The 19,999-nt window shown below is 41.5% G+C and overlaps 2 protein-coding genes across 6 annotated transcripts in view; one reads left to right on the forward strand and one right to left on the reverse strand.

Annotated features, from left to right (window-relative positions):
* The window catches only part of IFT122 (intraflagellar transport 122), a 74,370-nt gene extending 61,493 nt beyond the window's left edge, over positions 1-12,877 (reverse strand). Inside the window, 3 exon segments of the mRNA XM_040491909.1 lie at positions 3,864-3,948; positions 5,291-5,357; positions 12,736-12,877. Coding sequence (XP_040347843.1) covers positions 3,864-3,948; positions 5,291-5,357; positions 12,736-12,776 — 193 coding nt within the window. The 5' untranslated portion in view covers positions 12,777-12,877.
* Positions 12,878-12,930: 53 nt separating this feature from the next.
* The window catches only part of MBD4 (methyl-CpG binding domain 4, DNA glycosylase), a 9,629-nt gene continuing 2,560 nt past the window's right edge, over positions 12,931-19,999 (forward strand). Inside the window, exons 1-6 of one of the 5 annotated variants that reach the window (XM_040491910.1) lie at positions 12,931-13,025; positions 13,151-13,352; positions 14,371-14,601; positions 15,199-16,061; positions 18,785-18,859; positions 18,936-19,070. In XM_040491910.1, coding sequence (XP_040347844.1) covers positions 13,264-13,352; positions 14,371-14,601; positions 15,199-16,061; positions 18,785-18,859; positions 18,936-19,070 — 1,393 coding nt within the window. In that variant the 5' untranslated portion in view covers positions 12,931-13,025; positions 13,151-13,263. Of the gene's footprint in view, positions 13,026-13,052; positions 13,353-14,370; positions 14,602-15,198; positions 16,062-18,784; positions 18,860-18,935; positions 19,071-19,999 lie in introns of those variants that run through there. The other 4 variants (XM_040491911.1, XM_040491912.1, XM_040491913.1 and 1 more) reach the window with 4 other exon arrangements.

Below are 19,999 nucleotides of genomic sequence, written 5' to 3' on the forward strand. Positions count from 1 at the left end.
CAGAGAACAATCTGAGGGTTGGTGGGGGGAGTGAGGAAGAGGGGAAAATGGGTGATGGGCATTGACGGGGGAACTTGTTGGGATGAGCACTGGGTGTTGTATGTAAGTGATGAACCATGGGAATCTACCCCAAAATCCAAGAGCACACTTTACACACTGTATGTTAGCCAATTTGACAATAAATTATAAAAAAAAAAAAAAAAAAAAAAAAAAAGAATTAACCATGGGCCAGATTTTGTAACCCTTGTTAAGGATTTTTAGACTTTGTTCTTAAGGCAAATAGAAGTTGACCTGTTTTCTGAGCAAGTCATTGTTTTCTGAGCTTCTACATCTGAAACAAAAAGGGGTAGTAACACCTTCCTCAGAGACTTTGTGCGGGGGGACAACTAAGATGATATCTGTAAAACACCTTTCACAATGGCTGGAACAGTAGATATTTGGGTGAGCCATATGATACTGCTGCATCTATTAAATACACAGAAGCTGCATGTATGTATGTATGTATGTATGTATTTTTCAGAAGCTGCTTTTGTTATTATTCCTGTCACTACTCCCCCAACACTGGCAGACAGTAAGACATGGTGTAGAAGAGTATGGGCTATGGGCTCAGAGTCTGAGTTGGAATTCCCAGTGATGGTACCAGCTGTAGGACCTGAAATAAGTTCCTGAACATCTCCATGCTTTCATTTCCTCATCTGAAAAACGGCTGCAACAATAGTATTCACCTCACAGTTGTTGTGATGATTAAATGAGATTAAAGTATTTCAGACAGTACCCAGAATATAATCAATGCTAAAAAAAAATATTAGCTACTATTACAATTATTTCTTCATATTGTCATGTTTTTCTTGAACCAAAATAACTAGTTCTTACATACCTTTATATCATGGCTGTTCACTAAGTATTTGCTAAACTTAAGGGAGACAATGGAAACAAGCAAACTAAAGAGCAATACCATAATTGAGAGCATTTCCCTTTCTAGATCCAAGGAGAAAAGGCCGATTGAGAGGAATTAAAAGACTTCTCAATCATTATGTGTCATGAAGAGGCAGCATGAAATACTAGAAGGCATGAGGGCTCTGCAGTCGGGAGGATCTGGGGCAGGCACATATGTGCCACCGTCACCGGCTGCCACCATGACCGGCTGCCACCGTAATTGCTCCAAACCTGTTTTCTCCTCCGTGAGAGGAGCTGAGAACTTCTCTGAGTGCTCCAGAGGGTTGTTGGGAAGATCAAATCTGATGGTATGTGTGACAGGACTCTGCAAATGCTGACAAATGCCACTAATGGCAGGCCACACTCTGACACCCTCAAGGGCCCTAGTGGCATAGTAAGCCAAAGAGTCCCCAGGCTTATAAACTCCAGAGGACCCCAAGGCCTTCTCATGGCATTACTCTGAATTTGAACTCAAACACACACATAAAAACAAAACAAAACAAAACAAAACAAAACAAAACAACCAAAAAAACCATGGCTACTGTGGCACAGCACACTTGACTATGAGGCAAGAAATAATGTTTTTGCCACTGACTTGCTACATGACCTTAGCAGGTTACTTGACTTTTCCATGTCTTTATGATGGGCTAAAATGAAGACATTGGACTAGATGACACTAAAACTATACCCACAAAATCGTGTGTATATATGAAGAATGTGCACTTTTCTATGAAGAGGTCTATAGCTTTCATTGGATTCTCAAAGAGGTTCATCATCCAAAAGAAGTTAAAAACCTGGAACCTGACTGATCTCCAAAGTTTGTTCAAGCATTATAACATTCCAATTTTGTGCCTTCTCAGCAGTGGTCACAGAATGTTACCTTTCTTCCTATATACGTTTGACACATGAGGAAATTGAGACTTAAGAAGACTCAATAACTACCTCAAACTCCCAGAACCTTTGGGATTGGAACGTAGAACCATCTCATTCCAAAGTCCATGTTCTTTCCACTAATCCCACATAGAGAATGCACCCATTCTCTGACTGCCACCTCTCCTCTTTGTCACCTTTACCACATCCAATAACCCTCTTCAAGTCCACCAGAACCTCTCCACTGCCCACCCCCGTGTGGTCCTCTAATCCCTCATTACAATGGCCGACAGTTCAAAGTCACTGTATATGATCACTGCTTCACATACATCCTCCACTCCCTTGCCCTCTTATTTCATCTTCAGAGGTGCCTGCAAACCTACCAACCTGGTTAAATCCAAGTCTCCACCACCCCTGTCCCTGAATGTATGCAGCTCAAGTAGTGGAGAGAAAGACATAATCACACCAATGAATCTCATTTTCAATTCATAACCAGCTTCAAGTGGGCCCTTCGTATTGCTTGGGATTTCACAGTACATTTACTCAGCCATTCTCCTAAATGGCAATTTGCCAGTTTTTCCTTTCTCCTCAACTCTGATACCTCCCTCCCCATCCTCACTCTCAGGTGACATTGCTTCCTACTTCACTGAAAGAATGGAAAAGAATTTCCATTAGATTCCTAATACCACATGCCCCCACTTGCCAACATCGTGGTGGTACCTTCTACCCTCTCACCATGTCCCATCTAGGTCATAGATCCCATCTCCTCTTGCCAACTCAACAACTCTTTCCTGGCAAGTCCTTCCCCTCTCCCCTCCAGCATCAATGTTTCTCGAATTCAACATGTCCTAAACTGAACTCCTGATCTTCCACTGTAAGTTTTTCTACCTGAAACCTTTCCCATCTCAGTGGAAAGCAACTCCAACCTTTTCAGTAGCTCAGGTCAAAACCCTTAGAGTCACACCTGACTACTTTCTTCACACCACACACACCGTCTTTCAGGCAATCCTGTTTGCTCCACCTTCAAACCATATCCAGAATCTGACCACTCTTTACTACTTCCTTTGATCTGAGCCACCATCACTAGCGTTACAAAAGTTGCCTGGATGATGCTTTCTTCACTCGTCTCCCTGCTCCAACCCTCACCCCCTGCAGACTGTTTCTAAAACATCAGCTAGGGGCGCCTGGGTGGCACAGTCGGTTAAGCGTCTGACTTCAGCCAGGTCACGATCTCACGGTCCGTGAGTTCGAGCCCCGCGTCAGGCTCTGGGCTGATGGCTTGGAGCCTGGAGCCTGTTTCCGATTCTGTGTCTCCCTCTCTCTCTGCCCCTCCCCCGTTCATGCTCTGTCTCTGTCTGTCCCATAAATAAATAAAAACGTTGAAAAAAATAAAATAAAATAAAATATCAGCTAAAGGGATCCTTTTAAAAATATAAATCAAATCAGATCTCTCCTCTGCTCATAAGTCTTTAGTGGTTCCCCATTTTCACTGAGAATCTAAGTCCAACTCCTTATAACAGCCAACATGATCTGGCCACCCCATCCATACCTATTACCTCTCTATCCTTATCCCCTACTGTTGCCCCTGACTCACTCCACGAAAGCCCCTGGAAGGCACACTCCCACCTGAGAGCCTTTGCTATGGTTTTTCCCTTTGCGGGGAGTTCTCTTCTTCTGGATGCCCACTATCAGAATCTCACTGCCTCTCCACCTTCAAGACTTTGCTCATCTGTCCTATCTCAATAAGCCCACTGTCACCACCCTTTCCTTTCCCATACCCATCCCCTGCCCCATCCAGCATTCTCATTTCCCCTTATTCTGCCCTACTTCCAGCATACTGTTTAATTTACTTCATTATCTCAAGCACCTAGAATAATACCTGGCACATAGATGGCCCTTATTGACTTGAATGATTGAAATAAAATAAGAAACTTAACTATCTTCTGCGATTGTGAGTTGTATGTCAGCTTACTAACACTAATTAAGGAGTGACTAAGGAGAAAAATGAGCAGCTATGAGACCATTACAGAGGGTATAAAACCAGAGCAGCCTCTTACCATCCTTTGCATACGCCACACAGTACACAGTATCTTTGTGTCCCTTTAGGGGCTGAAGTAAGGTGCCATCAGAGGTGTCATAAACCTGGCAAAAAGACACAAAATTACACATTATCCACATGACATCTATTAGTCAGAATTCCTGCACGTTGCTGCTTTTTGTTGTTGTTGTTGTTTAAATGACAAAACATTTGTCAATATTCTAAATTTGCATCAAGTAAAAACTACACCAAAAAAAACCAGAAAGAATGTGACTCTAAGTGGAGAAACCCAAAAAGTAGAGGTCCCAACTCTGTAAATTACATGGCCAGGAACATATCATTAATCCTTGAGAAATAGAACTTCACTCTGTGGAACTTCACTACAAAGTTCATTCATCTTATGTGAATTTGGATATATGACCAATCAAGCTAAACCCTCCCAAATAAAGCCAACACACACAAAGAGTCAGCTACAACATGATTAAATTTTAGTTCTAGCCTGACTCCAGTATCAACATAATAGAGAAATGTTTCATATTTGCTATCAAGAGTTTGAAAGTCATAGACCTGAACTCCAGGTTTACAAATCAGAGGAAATATTATAAAACCCAGCTGTAACATGGATTTAGGATATTTTGTAGCACTGTAACATCTATAAATGTGTGGATATTTAAAAAACACACTATCTGAGTAATCAAGGCAAAACCCTCCAAAAGCAGTGTTAGAGAAGATAACCTATGAAAAAAAAGTAAAAGAATTTGGATTGTTTACCCTGGCGAGAAGAAGTCTGCAGAACAATGTAACCAAGGCTTTAAGATTATGTAGTTACCATAAAGAGAATGGAGATCAGTCAGTCTGCATATCTAGAGACAACAGAGCAAGGGGAAGTGGACTTACGCAGGAGGAAGGAGAGATCATACAAAGGTTTTTAGGTCAAACATAAAGAGTCCTCTGAAAATTACTTTTATATACTGGGATAAGTTCCAGACTAGCTATATTCTTTGAAAATATGAAAAAAGGACAGCATCCATATGGAATTGTTTAGGTAGGCCAATGCCTAAAAGTTGGGGTCAAGCTATCTGGCTTCTCAGGGAGGGAACCCCTTCAGTCTTGTTGCTTAAATTTTTCAGGGGGACAAAATGTGAACTGACACTAGCCCAGTTTCAAAGGCATTTTGATTAATTGTTTTCAACTCTTTCATGGGTGTCTCAAAGTAAAAAGGGAAAGATTAATGACTCCAAAGGAGGTATTGTTCACAGGTTCCTATCTGACAGACAGTTTACTTACCTGTTTTAAATAGCCCATTTCCTTCCCTATTAAAAAGTAATGACTGGTTTTTCCGCCCTTGCCTTTTTTATCTTAAAAAATAAAGGGTCAAATTTCAGAGCACTTACAAGAGGGAGAGGGAAAAAAGCACTTAAAAAGGAAACTCAGACAAAATCCTACCAGTAATCTGTTTCCTGCAGCCAAAATCAGTTGCGTTCCATCGGGCTTAAATGCGAGGTCATATATACTAAACAGGAGACAAGACAAGACAAAAGGACAATTAGGAACCAAAAGGATGAGGTCTGCTAATGGCCAGGAAAGCAAACTTTATTTCCATTATGAAATACTGCTTGTGTATGAGAGAGAAAAATAATGGCTAAGAATTGCATTTGGTTGCAAATTCCGTTCAGCCACCGCACCTTGGCAGTCCATTCAATCACGATTTACTTGGCAGTTAGCTTCATGTCCCAGTTTCCACTTGTCCAGACGCCAGAGATGATTCAAAGGGTCAACAGTTGAAGGCACTAACTCTCCTATAAAGACTACACAAACTGAGAGAATGCGTGAGGGTTACTAAATCCGCATGTCTCTGAAAAACTGGTCATTTATTAAAATATCATTATTGGGGCGCCTGGGTGGTTCAGTCAGTTGAGTGTCCAACTTCCGCTAAGGTCATGATCTCACAGTCTGTGAGTTCAGGTCCCGCGTGGGGCTCTGTGCTGACAGCTCAGAGCCTGGAGCCTGCTTCGGATTCTGTGTTTCCCTCTCTCTCTCTGCCCCTCCCCCACTCACGCTCTGTCTCTCTGTCTCAAAAATAAATAAAAACATTAAAAAAAATAAAATAAATAAAATAAAAATATCATTATTATTTCCAACCAACTGGATATTTAATGAATGCCTTTTAGGTGCTAGGCAATAGTAACTGATACAAAATGAGTAAATCACACTCGTTCCCTGCCCTCAAAGAAATCCCCATCCACTGGGAAGATATGACTCAGACACATTCACAAAGACCTACCATATGTCATCAACTCTGCAGCATACATTTTTTTCACATTTTAAAATCTCTGAGGTTGGGGGTGGAGGGTGTGCCTGGGTGGCTCGGTTGGTTAAGCATCCAACTCTTGATTTCAGCTCAAGGTTCATGAGTTCAAGCCCCGCATCAGGCTGTGCACTGACTTAACGAAGGCTACTTGGGATTCTGTCTCCCTCTCTCTCTCTATCCCTCCCCTGCTTGCTCTCTATCTCTCTCAAAATAAATAAAAATAAACTTAAAAAAATAAAAAATAAAATCTCTGAGGTTATGTATCTTATAATTGATGATGTGTCAGCTTAACTGGAAGCATTTTTTGGTTTCTTAGTGGTACTTAAAATAATGGTATTTTACAATCAGTGACCTCTTAGATTAGATGACTACAGAATAATACTGTGTAAAGGTTTAGGAGATACATTAAAACATGTATTACAGGATTCAAATGAGGAAGATGCAGAAAAGATTTGGAGAAAGGATGAGAAAAAAGCTTCATGAAGAAAAAAGTATGTGAGAAAAATAGGGTTTTTGAGACATGCAGGAGGAGATTTGGAGGGTGAAGCATTTCAGGCAGAGAAAACAGAACAAGCAAAGACATGAAGGTGGGGAATAGCATATAATCTAAATAATCAAATTTGACTGAAACTTTGGCTATATGTAAGGCAGTAGGGGGAGATCAGGCTAGAAAAACAACAGGCTGGAGCCATATTGCAATGATTCTTGAATGCTCTCGGCAGGGGATTTCATTAGTTCAGGTGACTCTAGTAAAAATGTGCTAGATAGCACTGCCAAGTCAGCCTATTGCAAAGGTTTAGCATGGGATAAATTCACCTGATACCTGAAGTCATCTAGAAATACAGACACCAGGTAAGAGTACTTGGAGCATTTTGCAGAGATACTCTGTGCTGAGCTCTTCCAATACATTATTTCATTTCATCCTCACAATTCTATGAAGTATGAATTATTACTTGGTTTTGTAGTTGAGGACACCATAGCTCAGAGGAATCAATTATCCCACCCAACATTACACTACCAGCAAGTGGCAGGGCCAGAATTTCAACTTGGGTCTGACTGTAGAGTCTGTGCTATACTACCTTCTACTCTCTACCTTCTACTTGAACTATTGTCAAATATGACAAATCTCTGTTATCTTTAATACTTTAAACAATAACAGTGGATAACATTTATTAAGTACATTTATTTACTATGTGTGCAAGTACAGTTTAAATGTTTTACATGTATCAGCTCACTTACCCCTCACAACCCTATACCTATTTCACAAATGAGACAAATTAAGATGGAGAAGCTAAATAACTTGCCAGGAAATAAACTGCTACTGAGTGGAGGTGGAACCAGAATTCAAACCCAGACAGTCTGTCTCCAAAGCCCAAGATCTAACCACTATGATCTGTGGCCCTTATTTTCATTATTATTAGCATATGTCACAGTTGATAATATAATAGCAACAGTTTCCATGCTTTATCAATGGGGGGAAAAAGGCATTACATGTAGAATCCAAAAAAATTTTTATATAGGCTCTGTGGACAACAGCCTCCTTTAATAAAAATAATTTTTAAAATAATAGTAATTCTTCACATATATTCAACAGCTGGCTGATGAATATTACACCCTTTCCAGTTAGGCATCCCTCTTGATAGAAGCAAACACAGACACTGAGTTCTTCAGCTTCCTCCTATTAGTTGGTAACAGATCTGGGCCTTACTGTTTCCTGGGCTTTCTTTCTCTGAACCTATGGGGAAATGTGCTTGGCATGTATCACACTGAGGAGAAACAGGGTGGTAAAGTGAAAATCAGAAGGGAGTTGGGGCTAGAACTGATGCCCTGTCCAAGCTTTAGTCCTCACCTACAACACAAGGCAAGAGAGCTGCCATCCCACCTCTGAGTGCACAGGCCACCCTTGTGCAAGCACCTGACACCTGTGGGTTGCTGTGATGAGGTACCGGATTTTGGAAAGGATCTGCACCACTCTTCTATAGTCATCCGTGGTCCTGTGGCTCCCTTTCTGCAATGTAGATAATCTAAGCTCATTAAAGTGGTTCCTGTGGGGATCTTCTTCATAAGGATCATTTGGGGTTGAATTCTCAGAAAATCATTTGAGTGTCTGATTTGGGCCAAGTCTTAAACTGTCTTCCTCTCAGATATGAAAATTCATTTTCTCTAAATGTCTTGAAATTTGGGGTGCCTGGGTGGCTCAGTCAGTTAAGTGTCCAACTTTAGCTCAGATCATGATCTCCTGGTCCAGAAGTTCAAGCCCCACATCTGGCTCTGTGCTGACAGCTTGGAGCCTGGAGCCTGCTTCTGATTCTGTGTCTCCACCTCTCTCTGCCCCTCCCCTGCTCACACTTTCTCTCTCTCAAAATTAAACATTAAAAAAATGGGGGGGGGGCACGCCTGGGTGGCTCGGTCGGTTAAGCATCTGACCTCGGCTCAGGTCATGATCTCACAGTTCATGAATTCGAGCCCCACATCAGGCTCTGTGCTGACAGCTCAGAGCCTGATGCCTGTTTTGGATTCTGTGTCTCCCTCTTTCTCTGTTCCTCCCCCACTCGCACTCTGTCTCTCTCTCTCTGTCTCAAAAATAAATAAAGATTTAAAAAAAATTTTTAAATTTTTTTAAATCAAACATTTAAAAATAAATAAGTAAAAAATAAATAAACGTCTTGAATTTTGCCTTCCTAAAGTACAACATAATGTTCAATTTACCCCAATCTAAACTGTTAAGGTACTTAGGATCTGTACAATTTATCATAGCTCTGAATTACATAATCATTTATATTTTACACTGTTTCAAATACTATCTTGTCCCCTTAATTACAGTCAATTATAGTGCCCTGCAGTTTAAGGGCAAGGACCCCGTTTTAGACATTTATGGGCCTTTGGTGCATGGCATGGTCCTAGACACAAAATGAATATAACCAACAACCTGACAATGTTTTATCTTGAACCCTTCAGACTTTAATTACACCATGAGACTATGAAACCAAATAAAGGAAACCTCGTTTAAAATGGAGCTAGGAGGCCAGAAGGGGGAGCTCTCATGGTGTACGTTTATTGCAGCCCTTTGAAGACTCAACAGGAAGAAGCTTATGCCTCACCACCACCCTAGATGAAGGAAGATTTTTCTCCTTGCCCAGCAACAGCCCAGCCAATGAGAGACTGTCACAACTCAGCCACTAAAAAGCCACTACACTTTGAGCTCCCAGTTTAATGGACTTTTTGTTTATAACAGCCCCTCCCAATTCCCCTTTTTCCTCTATAAAAGAGTGCTCCTCTGTTTTCTGGACTTACCTATGGTTCACCATAGCTTGCTTGTCCCAATTGCTGTCCTGCTTGCAACTGCTCTCCTACTCCTGAATAAACCCACTTTGCTGGCAAAATAACTGGCTGTTTTATTTTCAGGGTTGACAAGAGCACAGAAATTCAGAATTGGGAAAGACCCTAGAACTTGTCATGTAGTCCAACTCCCCCACCAAGGCAAGAATTCCCTATGGATGGCCATCCAGCCTCTGAACACTCCCAGGGTTGGAGAAGTCACCAGTATGCAGAGTTTATTACACTACAGGATGGCTCTCTCTACCCATCTGCCACCTTTTATGAGAAAGATACATTATCAAATTACATTGCAGAGAGACAGAGAGCAAGTCCTGCAAATTGTCCTCTGCCAACTTTGTGCCCACCCCACTGTAAAGGAAGTCCCAAGGTCAAGGTGCCTCTCCAAATCCTGCCCAACCTGACCCACCCCAACTTACCTGCTTGGAATCTTAGACAAATTATGTTACTTTAAGTCTCAGGTTCTTCACCTGTAAATAGGGTAATTATTCTAACCTCATAGGTTGTGTGGAGGTTAAATAAAATAATGCATGTAAACACTGTCTGGCCTATAGCAAGTACTCACTAAATATGAGCTAGTGCGACTGGAGGGTAATAGCAGATACTGTCCTTACTGGAATAAGGCAGTCTAGCCAGAAAAGTCACCATGGTTGAGGGAAACCTGGAGCAGTGGTTTTAAGGAAGAAATGAGGGAGTTCAGAGAATAAGACAGCATCTGGGAAGGAGCTTTGGATAGAAAAATGAGATTGCAGCTGAACTGGAAAGCATAAATTTAAATGTTAGCAAGCAGTGGGGGAGGAGGGATGGTAACAGGACCACCTAGTTAAATGCACAATCTGATTCAGAAGGGAAATGGGAGTCAATCTAGGATTATGCAAAGTAGAATAATGGATCACAGCAACAGGACTCAAAAAAGAGAAATCCTCCTGCCATGGGAAGGTTAGACTGGAAGCAAAAGAGCAGATCAGGAGACAGTGGCTGGTTCAGTTGTGGAGGACTAATCTTAGATATTTGGGATCTCTCAGATCTACTACCTATTTTTTTAAATAGTTTTTGTTTTGCTTTGTCTTATTCTGGGCTACCAGCTGGCATATGTTGCTGCCACCAAGATCGCTGGTCTATAGAACCCCTACACTGCCTATTCTAAACAGTTGTTTTCAAAGCTGTAATGGGCCAAAACCCAAATAACCAACCTTCATTCATCATTCTTTCACTCATTCATTAATTCATGAATACATATATCCATCAAATAGTCACACCAACCACTGATTTGTCTAAGCTCTGGAATATGCCTTTGAAATGAATAAAAAGTAGCCATTGCTTCTGAAGGGTTTATAGACTTCTGGGATAACGGATTCACAAATAACTCTTATACTAGACAGATTCTAAGTACCACAAGAGAGGAATGAACAAAATCTATGCCTGGGGTTGAAAACTGGGAGCAAATCAGGCTGTATTTGGCCAGCAACTGTTTTGTTTGGCTCACATGGTGTTTTATTTCAGTTTTTTTTAATTAGGTGCCAACACTTAAAAATTAGGGCATTTCACATAAAAATCCGTAGCTTCTGGTGGAAACAGGAAGATCTGAGCACTCGAGGCCAAATTCCTGCAGGGGAGTAATTGGCAGGAGCTGAGCAGCAGCTGCCCCTTTTAGGCAGAGCATGAGATCTCTAGTTTGCCACACTCCTTGCCATTCCCTCTTACTCCCTGACCTCAAAGCCAAATGTTCAGTTGCTAGTTTTCAGCAGCTTTATAAGAAAAAAGTAAAAAGAATTTTTTAAGCTCAATTTTCTATTAAAAGAAATGAAAGATATACTGCGAAGGCTATCTGTTTCAAGAGAAATGGGGTGTAGAAAAGGGGTGCAGAATACTCCTAAGACAGACAGGCAATTCTGTGAGTTTAAGATGCAAATAAACACCTCCCATGATACTGCCTGCCTGACTCCTGCAGGCATTTGAGTTTGCAGCCTCTGTAACATGAAGAAAAATTAATGTAGTAGCTAACAAACAGCACTGGCTCTGGGGTGAGGAAAAAAGCTGGCTCCACCACTCATTCACTGTGTGACCTTGGCAAATTAATGACCCTCTCTGTGCTTCAGTTTCATGTAAAACAGAGGTAATTACAGTACCTACCTCAGAGGGCTGTTGTGAAATGACTGAGATAAAAGACATAATTCTCAGCCAGTGCCTGGCACATAGTAAGCATTAGCTATTACTAGTGCAGAATACAGAAGAGGGAGAAAGCACCTCTGAAGGGAGCCTTACAGAATGTTTCGAATTTCAGTGTGAGGAAATGAGAAAAGAAGGCATGCTAGCTTCACACAGAAGAGACTAAGCAAAGACAGAGAGGGAATGGCAAGGGCCCTGTTCCAGTGGCCAAAACAAAGGCTGCACAATGAAGCTTGAAAAGACCATCTAGGAAGATTTTTAAAGTCAGGCTGAGGAGAACGATCCAGTAAGTCAGCATTTTCCAAAATGTTTCATTGTATGATGGATTTCGATGATAAAAATGGAATAGAACATTAACATCCGCTCCTAAGGCGAGAAAGTCATTCTCTTGTGATTCTCTTTCAAGCCTTCTAATTAAGCACAGGAGAAAGTCTTGGTTTGACGCTATTCATCTCCAGCACCTCTCTGACGGCACTGGATAAATTTCCTTCCAGTTCTCCAGACTATAGACCAGGGGCTTAAAGGCTTCCTAGTTAGTTGCCAGTATCCAGCTACAACTTAATAATACCGTTTTGTTTCTCGCTGCTTTAAGTTTCACAGTTATCTCAAAGCAAGTGGTACTGATTTTCAAATACGGAGCAATAGTTTCCTTGTAAAATCATATTTGAGTGAAAGTAAGTGAGACAATTTAGAGAAAAAACGCCAAGGAAACAAGAGTATGGGTAACATGTGGATGTGGCAAAGATCGTGACGTTCGAGAAACACTGCCGTGGGTGTAAGCTGAACCCAGAACGGACTTGGACAGGGCCAGACATTGATTCTGTCTGTGTGAAACGGCCTCGACAGGCCACTAACTCACGCGTGGTACACCCCCTTGCTCCCGCGCCAGGCCTCAGTTTCTCCATCCGCAAAGGGGTGGGAGGGCGACCCTGCAGTCGCGCAGACCCGGGGTTCAGTGCCTTCAGCCCAGGCCGCAGGCCCGTTGCCCTTGGCAACCACGGGGGTTCCCGCAACGGTTCCCGCACCCCCGCCAGGGCTCGGCCTCCCGCTCCTCCCGGACCGCCCCGCTCCTCACCAATGCTCGGCTTTATCTCTCCACGTCAACACGGCCCTCATCGCGGTTTCCCTCACGCCTCAAGCCCCTCCTCCCGCCTCAGTAACAGGCCCTATTCCCCTAACGGCTTTCGTTACTGCGCTACCCTGGCAACACACATGCGCAGTGAGCCTCGTGCGCGCGGCTGAGTTCCAAGTGCGCAGGTCTAAATGGAAAGGCTTAAGAAAGAAGCAAAAGCGAAGATGGAACAGGGCCTAGAAGGTGTCTGCGCGACTAGCGCTCGCTCTACTGGTCCGAACGCGCGGAAGGCGGTACGTCTTCCTCGACGAAGGATTTGATTGGCTGAGCCGTGGAAATGGCGCCTGTGGCTGAGGGGGAGGTGAGGGAGCTGCGGTGGGATCTGACGGACATTCACTCTTTTCGGCTTTGGTTTCAGCTTTGCTCTCCGAGCTGAAGAAGCTTTCGCATCTTATTCTGCTCCACTCCTTGGTTGTCGTACCCTCTTGGCCAGTTGCTGCCGCCGGAGACCCCTTGAAGGGCACGGCTAGGATGGAGAGTCCGAGCCTGCGGGACTATGGAGCTGCCCGCTCGGTCACTTCCAGTGAGCGCCTAGACCCAGACCGGCCCAGTGACCTCCGGCAAGTCATTGTCCCCTTTCGGGACTCATTTTCACCAACTATAAAATGGGAGCGGGCTGGGGTGGATAGAAGGCTGGTGGTCCTTTCTAACCTAGGATCGACAGAGCTCGAGACCCACAGGGTTAGTTTACTCGGAGCAATGACTGTGGCTCAGATACTCTCTTGTGAGATTCAGCCCGAGTGCTCCCTACTTCGTTACCCGAAATGACGAGGGAGGTGGAAGGAGCAGGGAGGTTTTGTGCAAGGGGAGCAAGGAGAGATCTGCTTGGGTTGCAGGGTCCCAGGAAAACCTTGTAGGAGATGTCACGTTAAGCAGCCAGCGCTGCTGACCCCAAAATGGAAGTCCTATAGGAAGTTCCAGAGGAAGCCACAGTCTTGTTTCGAGTACAGTGCTTGTATATGTGAGATACGGGGTTAGGATGATTTATCTACTGATTTGTTTTTTTCAAAATTTAATCCCCAGAACTACCTTTAAGGAAGTATTACCTCCTTTTTACAGGTGAAGAAAGGAGACTTTAAGAGGTTAAGTAACTTGCTCTTGGACGCATAGCTGGTAAATCGCAAGAGCTGCGATTTGAACCCAGTCCACTGACTTTAAAGTTTGTGCTGTTTTCATCAGGCTTCAGTTTCCTTATTCCTAAAATGTGAACTATATAATTTCTTAAGACCCACCCAAACCCCCAAAATTATTAACCCCAAAATACTTCAGAAGAACTTGGTTCTAATTCTAGTTACTAACTCTTGCTTAGTTTCCCTATTTGTAGAAAACAATCTGGGTTAGATACCTCTATAGATTATACAGAGATTTCCAATCATTTTTAACCCATGTTGCAGGACAGAGAGGTAATCACATAGCATAAGACTGGTCCATACTGATTTTAATCTCTCCTATAATCTAAATAGTCCATATGGTTCCTGCTCTGTCATGGATTGAAATTGAATAAGCAGAGGAAAATAAATTTTAAGTAAGCCAATCACCTGTACTTTGTTTTTGTTTTTTGTTTGTTTGTTTGTTTAGTAAGAAAGATGTTACTCTGGAATTGGAAAGAGTGGGAAAAGATGAAAAGCAAATGATGATAAAAAACAGCAGTGAGTGGAATCCCCTGCTGCAAGAATCCATTGCTTCCAGTCAGATTGGTGGTAGTACAATGACAGAATGCCGTAAGTCTGTCCCATGCGGATGGGAAAGAGTTGTGAAGCAAAGGTTATCAGGGAAAACAGCAGGAAGATATGATGTATATTTTATCAGGTGAGCATACAATGTGGTACCTATAGCACAGCCAAATCATTTTATCTAGACAGGTAGCAGGAAAGCATAACAAGAACTTGGCTTTTTTCTATTTTTATCATAACAGCCATTATGGATTCTGTTCTTTGAGTGTCACAGGTTAGTTACATCAAGTGATTTGGGAACAAGTACATACTACATACTTCTACTTCAAATGGGTGCCTTTAAATTTGTAAGTTTGTAAATATTTATAAAATTATACTATCATAGAGAAAACTATTTAGAAGTACCACTTTATCACTTTTTTTTAAATTTTAAATGACAAATACCCATGGCAGAGAGAGAAAGAGAGTACATGCAAGTGGGGGAGGGGAAGAGGGAGAGAGAGAATCTTAAGCAGGCTCCACGTGGGGCTTGATCATGACCTGAGCTGAAATCAAAAGTTGGATGCTTAGCAAACTGAGCCACCTGGGCACCCCATGCTTTTTAAATTTTCAATGACAAATACCCATAGCAACATTTGGAAATTATTAACTAAAAATCTGAAATATGGTCCAATTCTTTGTAAAACTCACTTTTATTTACTACCAATAAGTTTTCTTTAATATCATTTTCTAGCCCACAAGGACTGAAGTTCAGATCCAAAAGTTCACTTGCTAAATATCTTCACAAAAATGGAGAGACTTCTCTTACACCAGAAGATTTTGATTTTACTGTACCTTCTAAAAGGGGCATCAAGGCCGGACATAAAGATAACTACATAGCGCCTCTGACATCCCAAATGCAAAATGAAAGGAGCAATTCAAACTGGAACCTCAGGACACGAAGCTGGTGGAGAAAAGGTGTCTTTCCCCTGCCAAGTGGTACTTCGGAATCGCAAAATAGCAGAGGACCCTCTAACTTTAAAGAAGATGAGGGTGTTGATGATGTTGACTCCAGAAAGGTTAGAAAGTCCAAACGAAAGGTGACTATTTTAAAAGGAATTCAAATTAAGAAAACTAAAACAGGGTGCCAGAAGGGTCTTCCCGAGTCTACTCAAAGTAATAGGAAAAGAGAATCTGAATATAATAAGGCAGATGCTGAAAGTGAACCTGTTGAGCAAGGAAGTCAGCTTGATAAAACTTTCTCCATTTCTGATGCTGGAGCAAGCAACAAGACCCTCAGTGTAACCAATGAAGAAAAGAGAATTGTAAAAGAAAAATCACTGAGTTCAGGATCAAGCTTTTGTTTTGAACAAATAACTTCTGGCATCATAAACAAATTATGTTCAACCGAAGAAGCAGAACACAGCAAGAAGTGTGAGGAAACCTGTTTAGAATCTGAGGAAATAAGAACAAAAGTAGAAGCTGGGGAAAGGAAGGAACATTTGCATACTGACATTTTAAAATGTGGCTCTGAAATGGATGACAACTGCTCACAAACGGAGAAAGACTCTATTTCTGTGAAAATATGTCAAGGTATTCAGAGCGCTGAAGCAGCTGGTAAACATGTGATGAGTTTATACTCCCAGACAGTATATTTCATGCCGGTACCCAGTTAGGATGTGGGAATAGAATGAAGAAATAGGCCCAAATATCAGATATGTCCTACCAGTTGTTCCTAGTACCTCTGTTAACCAATCTTCAAACCCATGGCATAGAGGGAACTGGCTGGCTACTGCCTTGATACCCCCAGCAAAGGAGAATTGTGCCATTAACAGCTGCTACCCTCTCTCCCTGGTTCAACAGCAGGGACTCTCCCCGACAGTGCATTCCCTTCTTCCCATCTTCTTTCCAGCCAGTAATATTACAACTTTAGGGAAAATAAAAAAGCTCCACTTGAGAAAAGGTTTGGGGAAGAATCTTGATGTGCATAAACTGGTTGTGAATAGTCAGTGTCTACTCTTTTGCACCCCTTCTGTTACTTATCACTGATGTGTGACTTCCAATTTCATTTTGTACATATCATAGTCATTTTTATCTTCTATTATAATGTAATGCTTCTCTAAAATGCTTTAGAGAAGCTCTAAATAATTCAAAACTGTAATCATATAGTTCATCTATTATTTGTAATATGCTCTTAATACAGAGTTCAGAGCTTAGTAGTTTTGCCTTAATGATACCTCAGTGAATAAGAAATAAAAAGAAGACCTTTTGAGTAGCCCTGTATTATATATTCATTATGCCATTATGGCATAATGAATAACTCCTTTAAAGAAGAAGAATTTTACTTAAAGTCCTATGGGGAGACAGCCTGGACAAATGGTGGAACGGGGTTAGACTTGATTCCTGTTCTCAGCCCTACTCATGGTTTTATGTCTTTGCTGTGCCTGGAATTCCTTTATTTTTAATAGAAGCTGAGCCATATATACCTAGGAAGTGCTTCTATATATATACCTTGTGCTTCATATATACGTAGGACAAGCCTGTCCTTTAAAGACTTCAAGCTTCTTAGAATCTTAAGGTTTATGTAGCTTTATTGCTAGTATAATGGGTAAATAAAATATGAAAAACATCCGTTTGTGACCAAATGGAAGTATCCTATTTGTAAAGAAGTCTAGTTCTCAACACCAGGTGAAGTAGCCTTAGTTTAAGAGGTGTCCAATGGAATAGTAACGACTTTCCCATTGGCTTAGTTGGAAATTGCCAGGTAAACTGAGCTTCAGTCTCCTAATAATAAAAGAGGCTAGTTAATAATTATTTGTAAGAGCCCACAGAAGAAATGGAACTAATAAGAGCAGTTTCCTTTGTTCTCTTTTTTGACTTTATATTAGGCTTTGCCTATTCAAAATAGAATAGCAAAAAACAGCTAATTATCTGGAGAGCTGGATACCTATCCCAATCTATAGTCGATCCCACTCTCATTTTGGGATGACTGTTTTATTTTATTTTATTTTTTAACTTTTTTATTAAGTAATCTCTATGCCCTGGGTGCCTGGGTGGCTCAGTCAGTTAAGTGTCCAACTTCCACTCAGGTCATGATCTCATGGTTCATTGCTTGGAGCCCTGTGTGGGCTCTGTGCTATCAGCCTAGAGCCTGCTCTTGATTCTCTGTCTCCCTCTCTTTTGGCCCCTTCCCTCCTTGTGCACTGTCTGTCTCTCTCTCTCTCTCTCTCTCTCTCTCTCTCTCAAAAATAAACATTTAAAAAAGTAATTTCTGTGCCCAACGTGAAGCTCAAAAACTCATAACCCTGAGATCAAGAGTCTCATGCTCTTCCTGACTGAGCCAGCCAGACACCCCAGGATGGTTGTTTAATTTCTAAGCCTTAGTTTGTTTATCTATAAAATGGAGGTAATAATCCTCACCAGTCCTGTGTTTCACATCAAGAATATTACAAAGTAAAAGAAGAAGTGAAAAAGATGGCTCACGCTATACAAATGGCAAGATATTATTAACAGACATTCAAATTTAGAGGGTAACCTTATGGAGAGTATTAAATGTGATGATTTTAAAAACTTGGGAAGCCCAATAATGCTGGTCAAATGGTCTTTCTTAAATTAACCGAGCTTCCCAGTAGACAGTGGTCAGCATTCCAAGGTCCAAATCAGGTTTTTCGGCAATTTCTGTTTTGTCTGGGTCCTTTCTTTAAGCATAAAGTGTTCACCGCAGAAATTTTGGAAAATATAGAAAATTAAAGGAGAAAAGAACAATTAGCAATAACCATTATACTGGTTTGGTTTTTTACATTCTAATCTTTTTTTTTCTTTTTTTTTATTAAATTGGGATCATATGTAGAATATTGCGTTTTTATTTAAAAGTTAAGAACATGGGGGAAGCTATTCATGATATCGTCTCAAAATGGTTTAATGACCACATTGTACAAGTATGTCCTAATTTAAAATATTCCATATTCTAATTTTTCAGTACTAAGAACTCTGAGCATGTCTTAGAATACTAGTGTAACACAGTGGTCAAAGTTATGGACTCAGGAGCCAGACTGCCTAGATTTGAATTTCAACTCTGTCACTAGCTGTGTGACCCTGAGCAGTTTACTTAGTTTCTCTGTACCTCCGTCTCCTTATCTGTAAGGTAAAAGTAAATAGTACCTAGCTTGTAGGTCCATAGTATTAAATTGGTTAATTTTTGTAAAGTGCTTTGCTTAGAGCAGTACCTGGCATGTACTAAATGCTTTATAATAGTAGTGTGTTATTGTTATTTGTACCCCTGAGTATTTCTTTAGCCTAAGCCATAGCTTCTATAAACAATGTTCACCCTTCCTTTTCAGAAGATACCATTCCACGAACACAAATAGAAAAAAGGAAAACAAGCCTATATTTTTCCAGCAAATATAACAAAGAAGGTATCCCTTTCCCAATCAAAAATCCTATTTTAAGTCTGTTTCAGATGTTCAGCTCTGATGCAGTGTGTTTGTTTAGCCCTTAGCCCCCCACGACGCAAAGCCTTTAAGAAGTGGACACCTCCTCGGTCACCTTTTAACCTCGTCCAGGAAACACTTTTCCATGATCCATGGAAGCTCCTCATTGCTACTATATTTCTCAATCGGACCTCAGGTTTGTGGATTATTTTAATCTTTATCTTAGAGACAGTGCAATGAGGAGAAAGAACACTGGATTGATTAGGAGCCCTGGGTTCAAGTTTAACTTTGAGTCTGTGTGACCTCAGGCAAGGACTTCTTGCAGCCCTGCAGCTCTTCAGCTATGAGGAAGTTAGACTAGATGACAGCCAAAGCCTTTTTCACACTAAGGAACAGATAGATTGTCATTTATTTTCTACTTCCAAACTAGTTTTGGTCATAGTGAAAATCAGTTACTTAACATTCTTCCACCCTCTGTCATGTGTAAAAGCATTTCTTTTTCATTGAATGCTTTCTTTAATGTCATTGGCACTTTGTGTTCTGTATGCTTTTATACTAGTTATCTGATGACTGGATTATTTGAAAACTAATACCATGCGGGGCGCCTGGGTGGCTCAGTCGGTTGAGTGTCCGACTTCGGCTCAGGTCATGATCTCACGGTTCGTGAGTTCAAGCCCCGCGTCAGGCACTGTGCTGACAGCTCAGAGTCTGGAGCCTGCTTCGGATTCTGTGTCTCTCTTTCTCTCTGCCCCTTCCCCACTCATGCTCTGTCTCTGTCTCTCTCTCTCTCTCAAAAATAAATAAGCATTCAAAAAAAATTAAAAAAAAAAAAAGAAAATTAATATCATGCAAGGCCAGGTATCAGCATGATTTAAACTCTTAGCCAGGGGCGCCTGGGTGGCGCAGTCGGTTAAGCGTCCGACTTCAGCCAGATCACGATCTCGCGGTCCGTGAGTTCGAGCCCCGCGTCGGGCGCTGGGCTGATGGCTCAGAGCCTGGAGCCTGTTTCTGATTCTGTCTCCCTCTCTCTCTGCCCCTCCCCCGTTCATGCTCTGTCTCTCTCTGTCCCAAAAATAAATAAACGTTGAAAAAAAAAAAAATTTAAAAATAAATAAATAAATAAAT

Source organism: Herpailurus yagouaroundi, unplaced genomic scaffold (assembly GCF_014898765.1).
Source record: "Herpailurus yagouaroundi ecotype Mexico unplaced genomic scaffold, PumYag 183, whole genome shotgun sequence".
Classification (NCBI taxonomy): domain Eukaryota; kingdom Metazoa; phylum Chordata; class Mammalia; order Carnivora; family Felidae; genus Herpailurus; species Herpailurus yagouaroundi.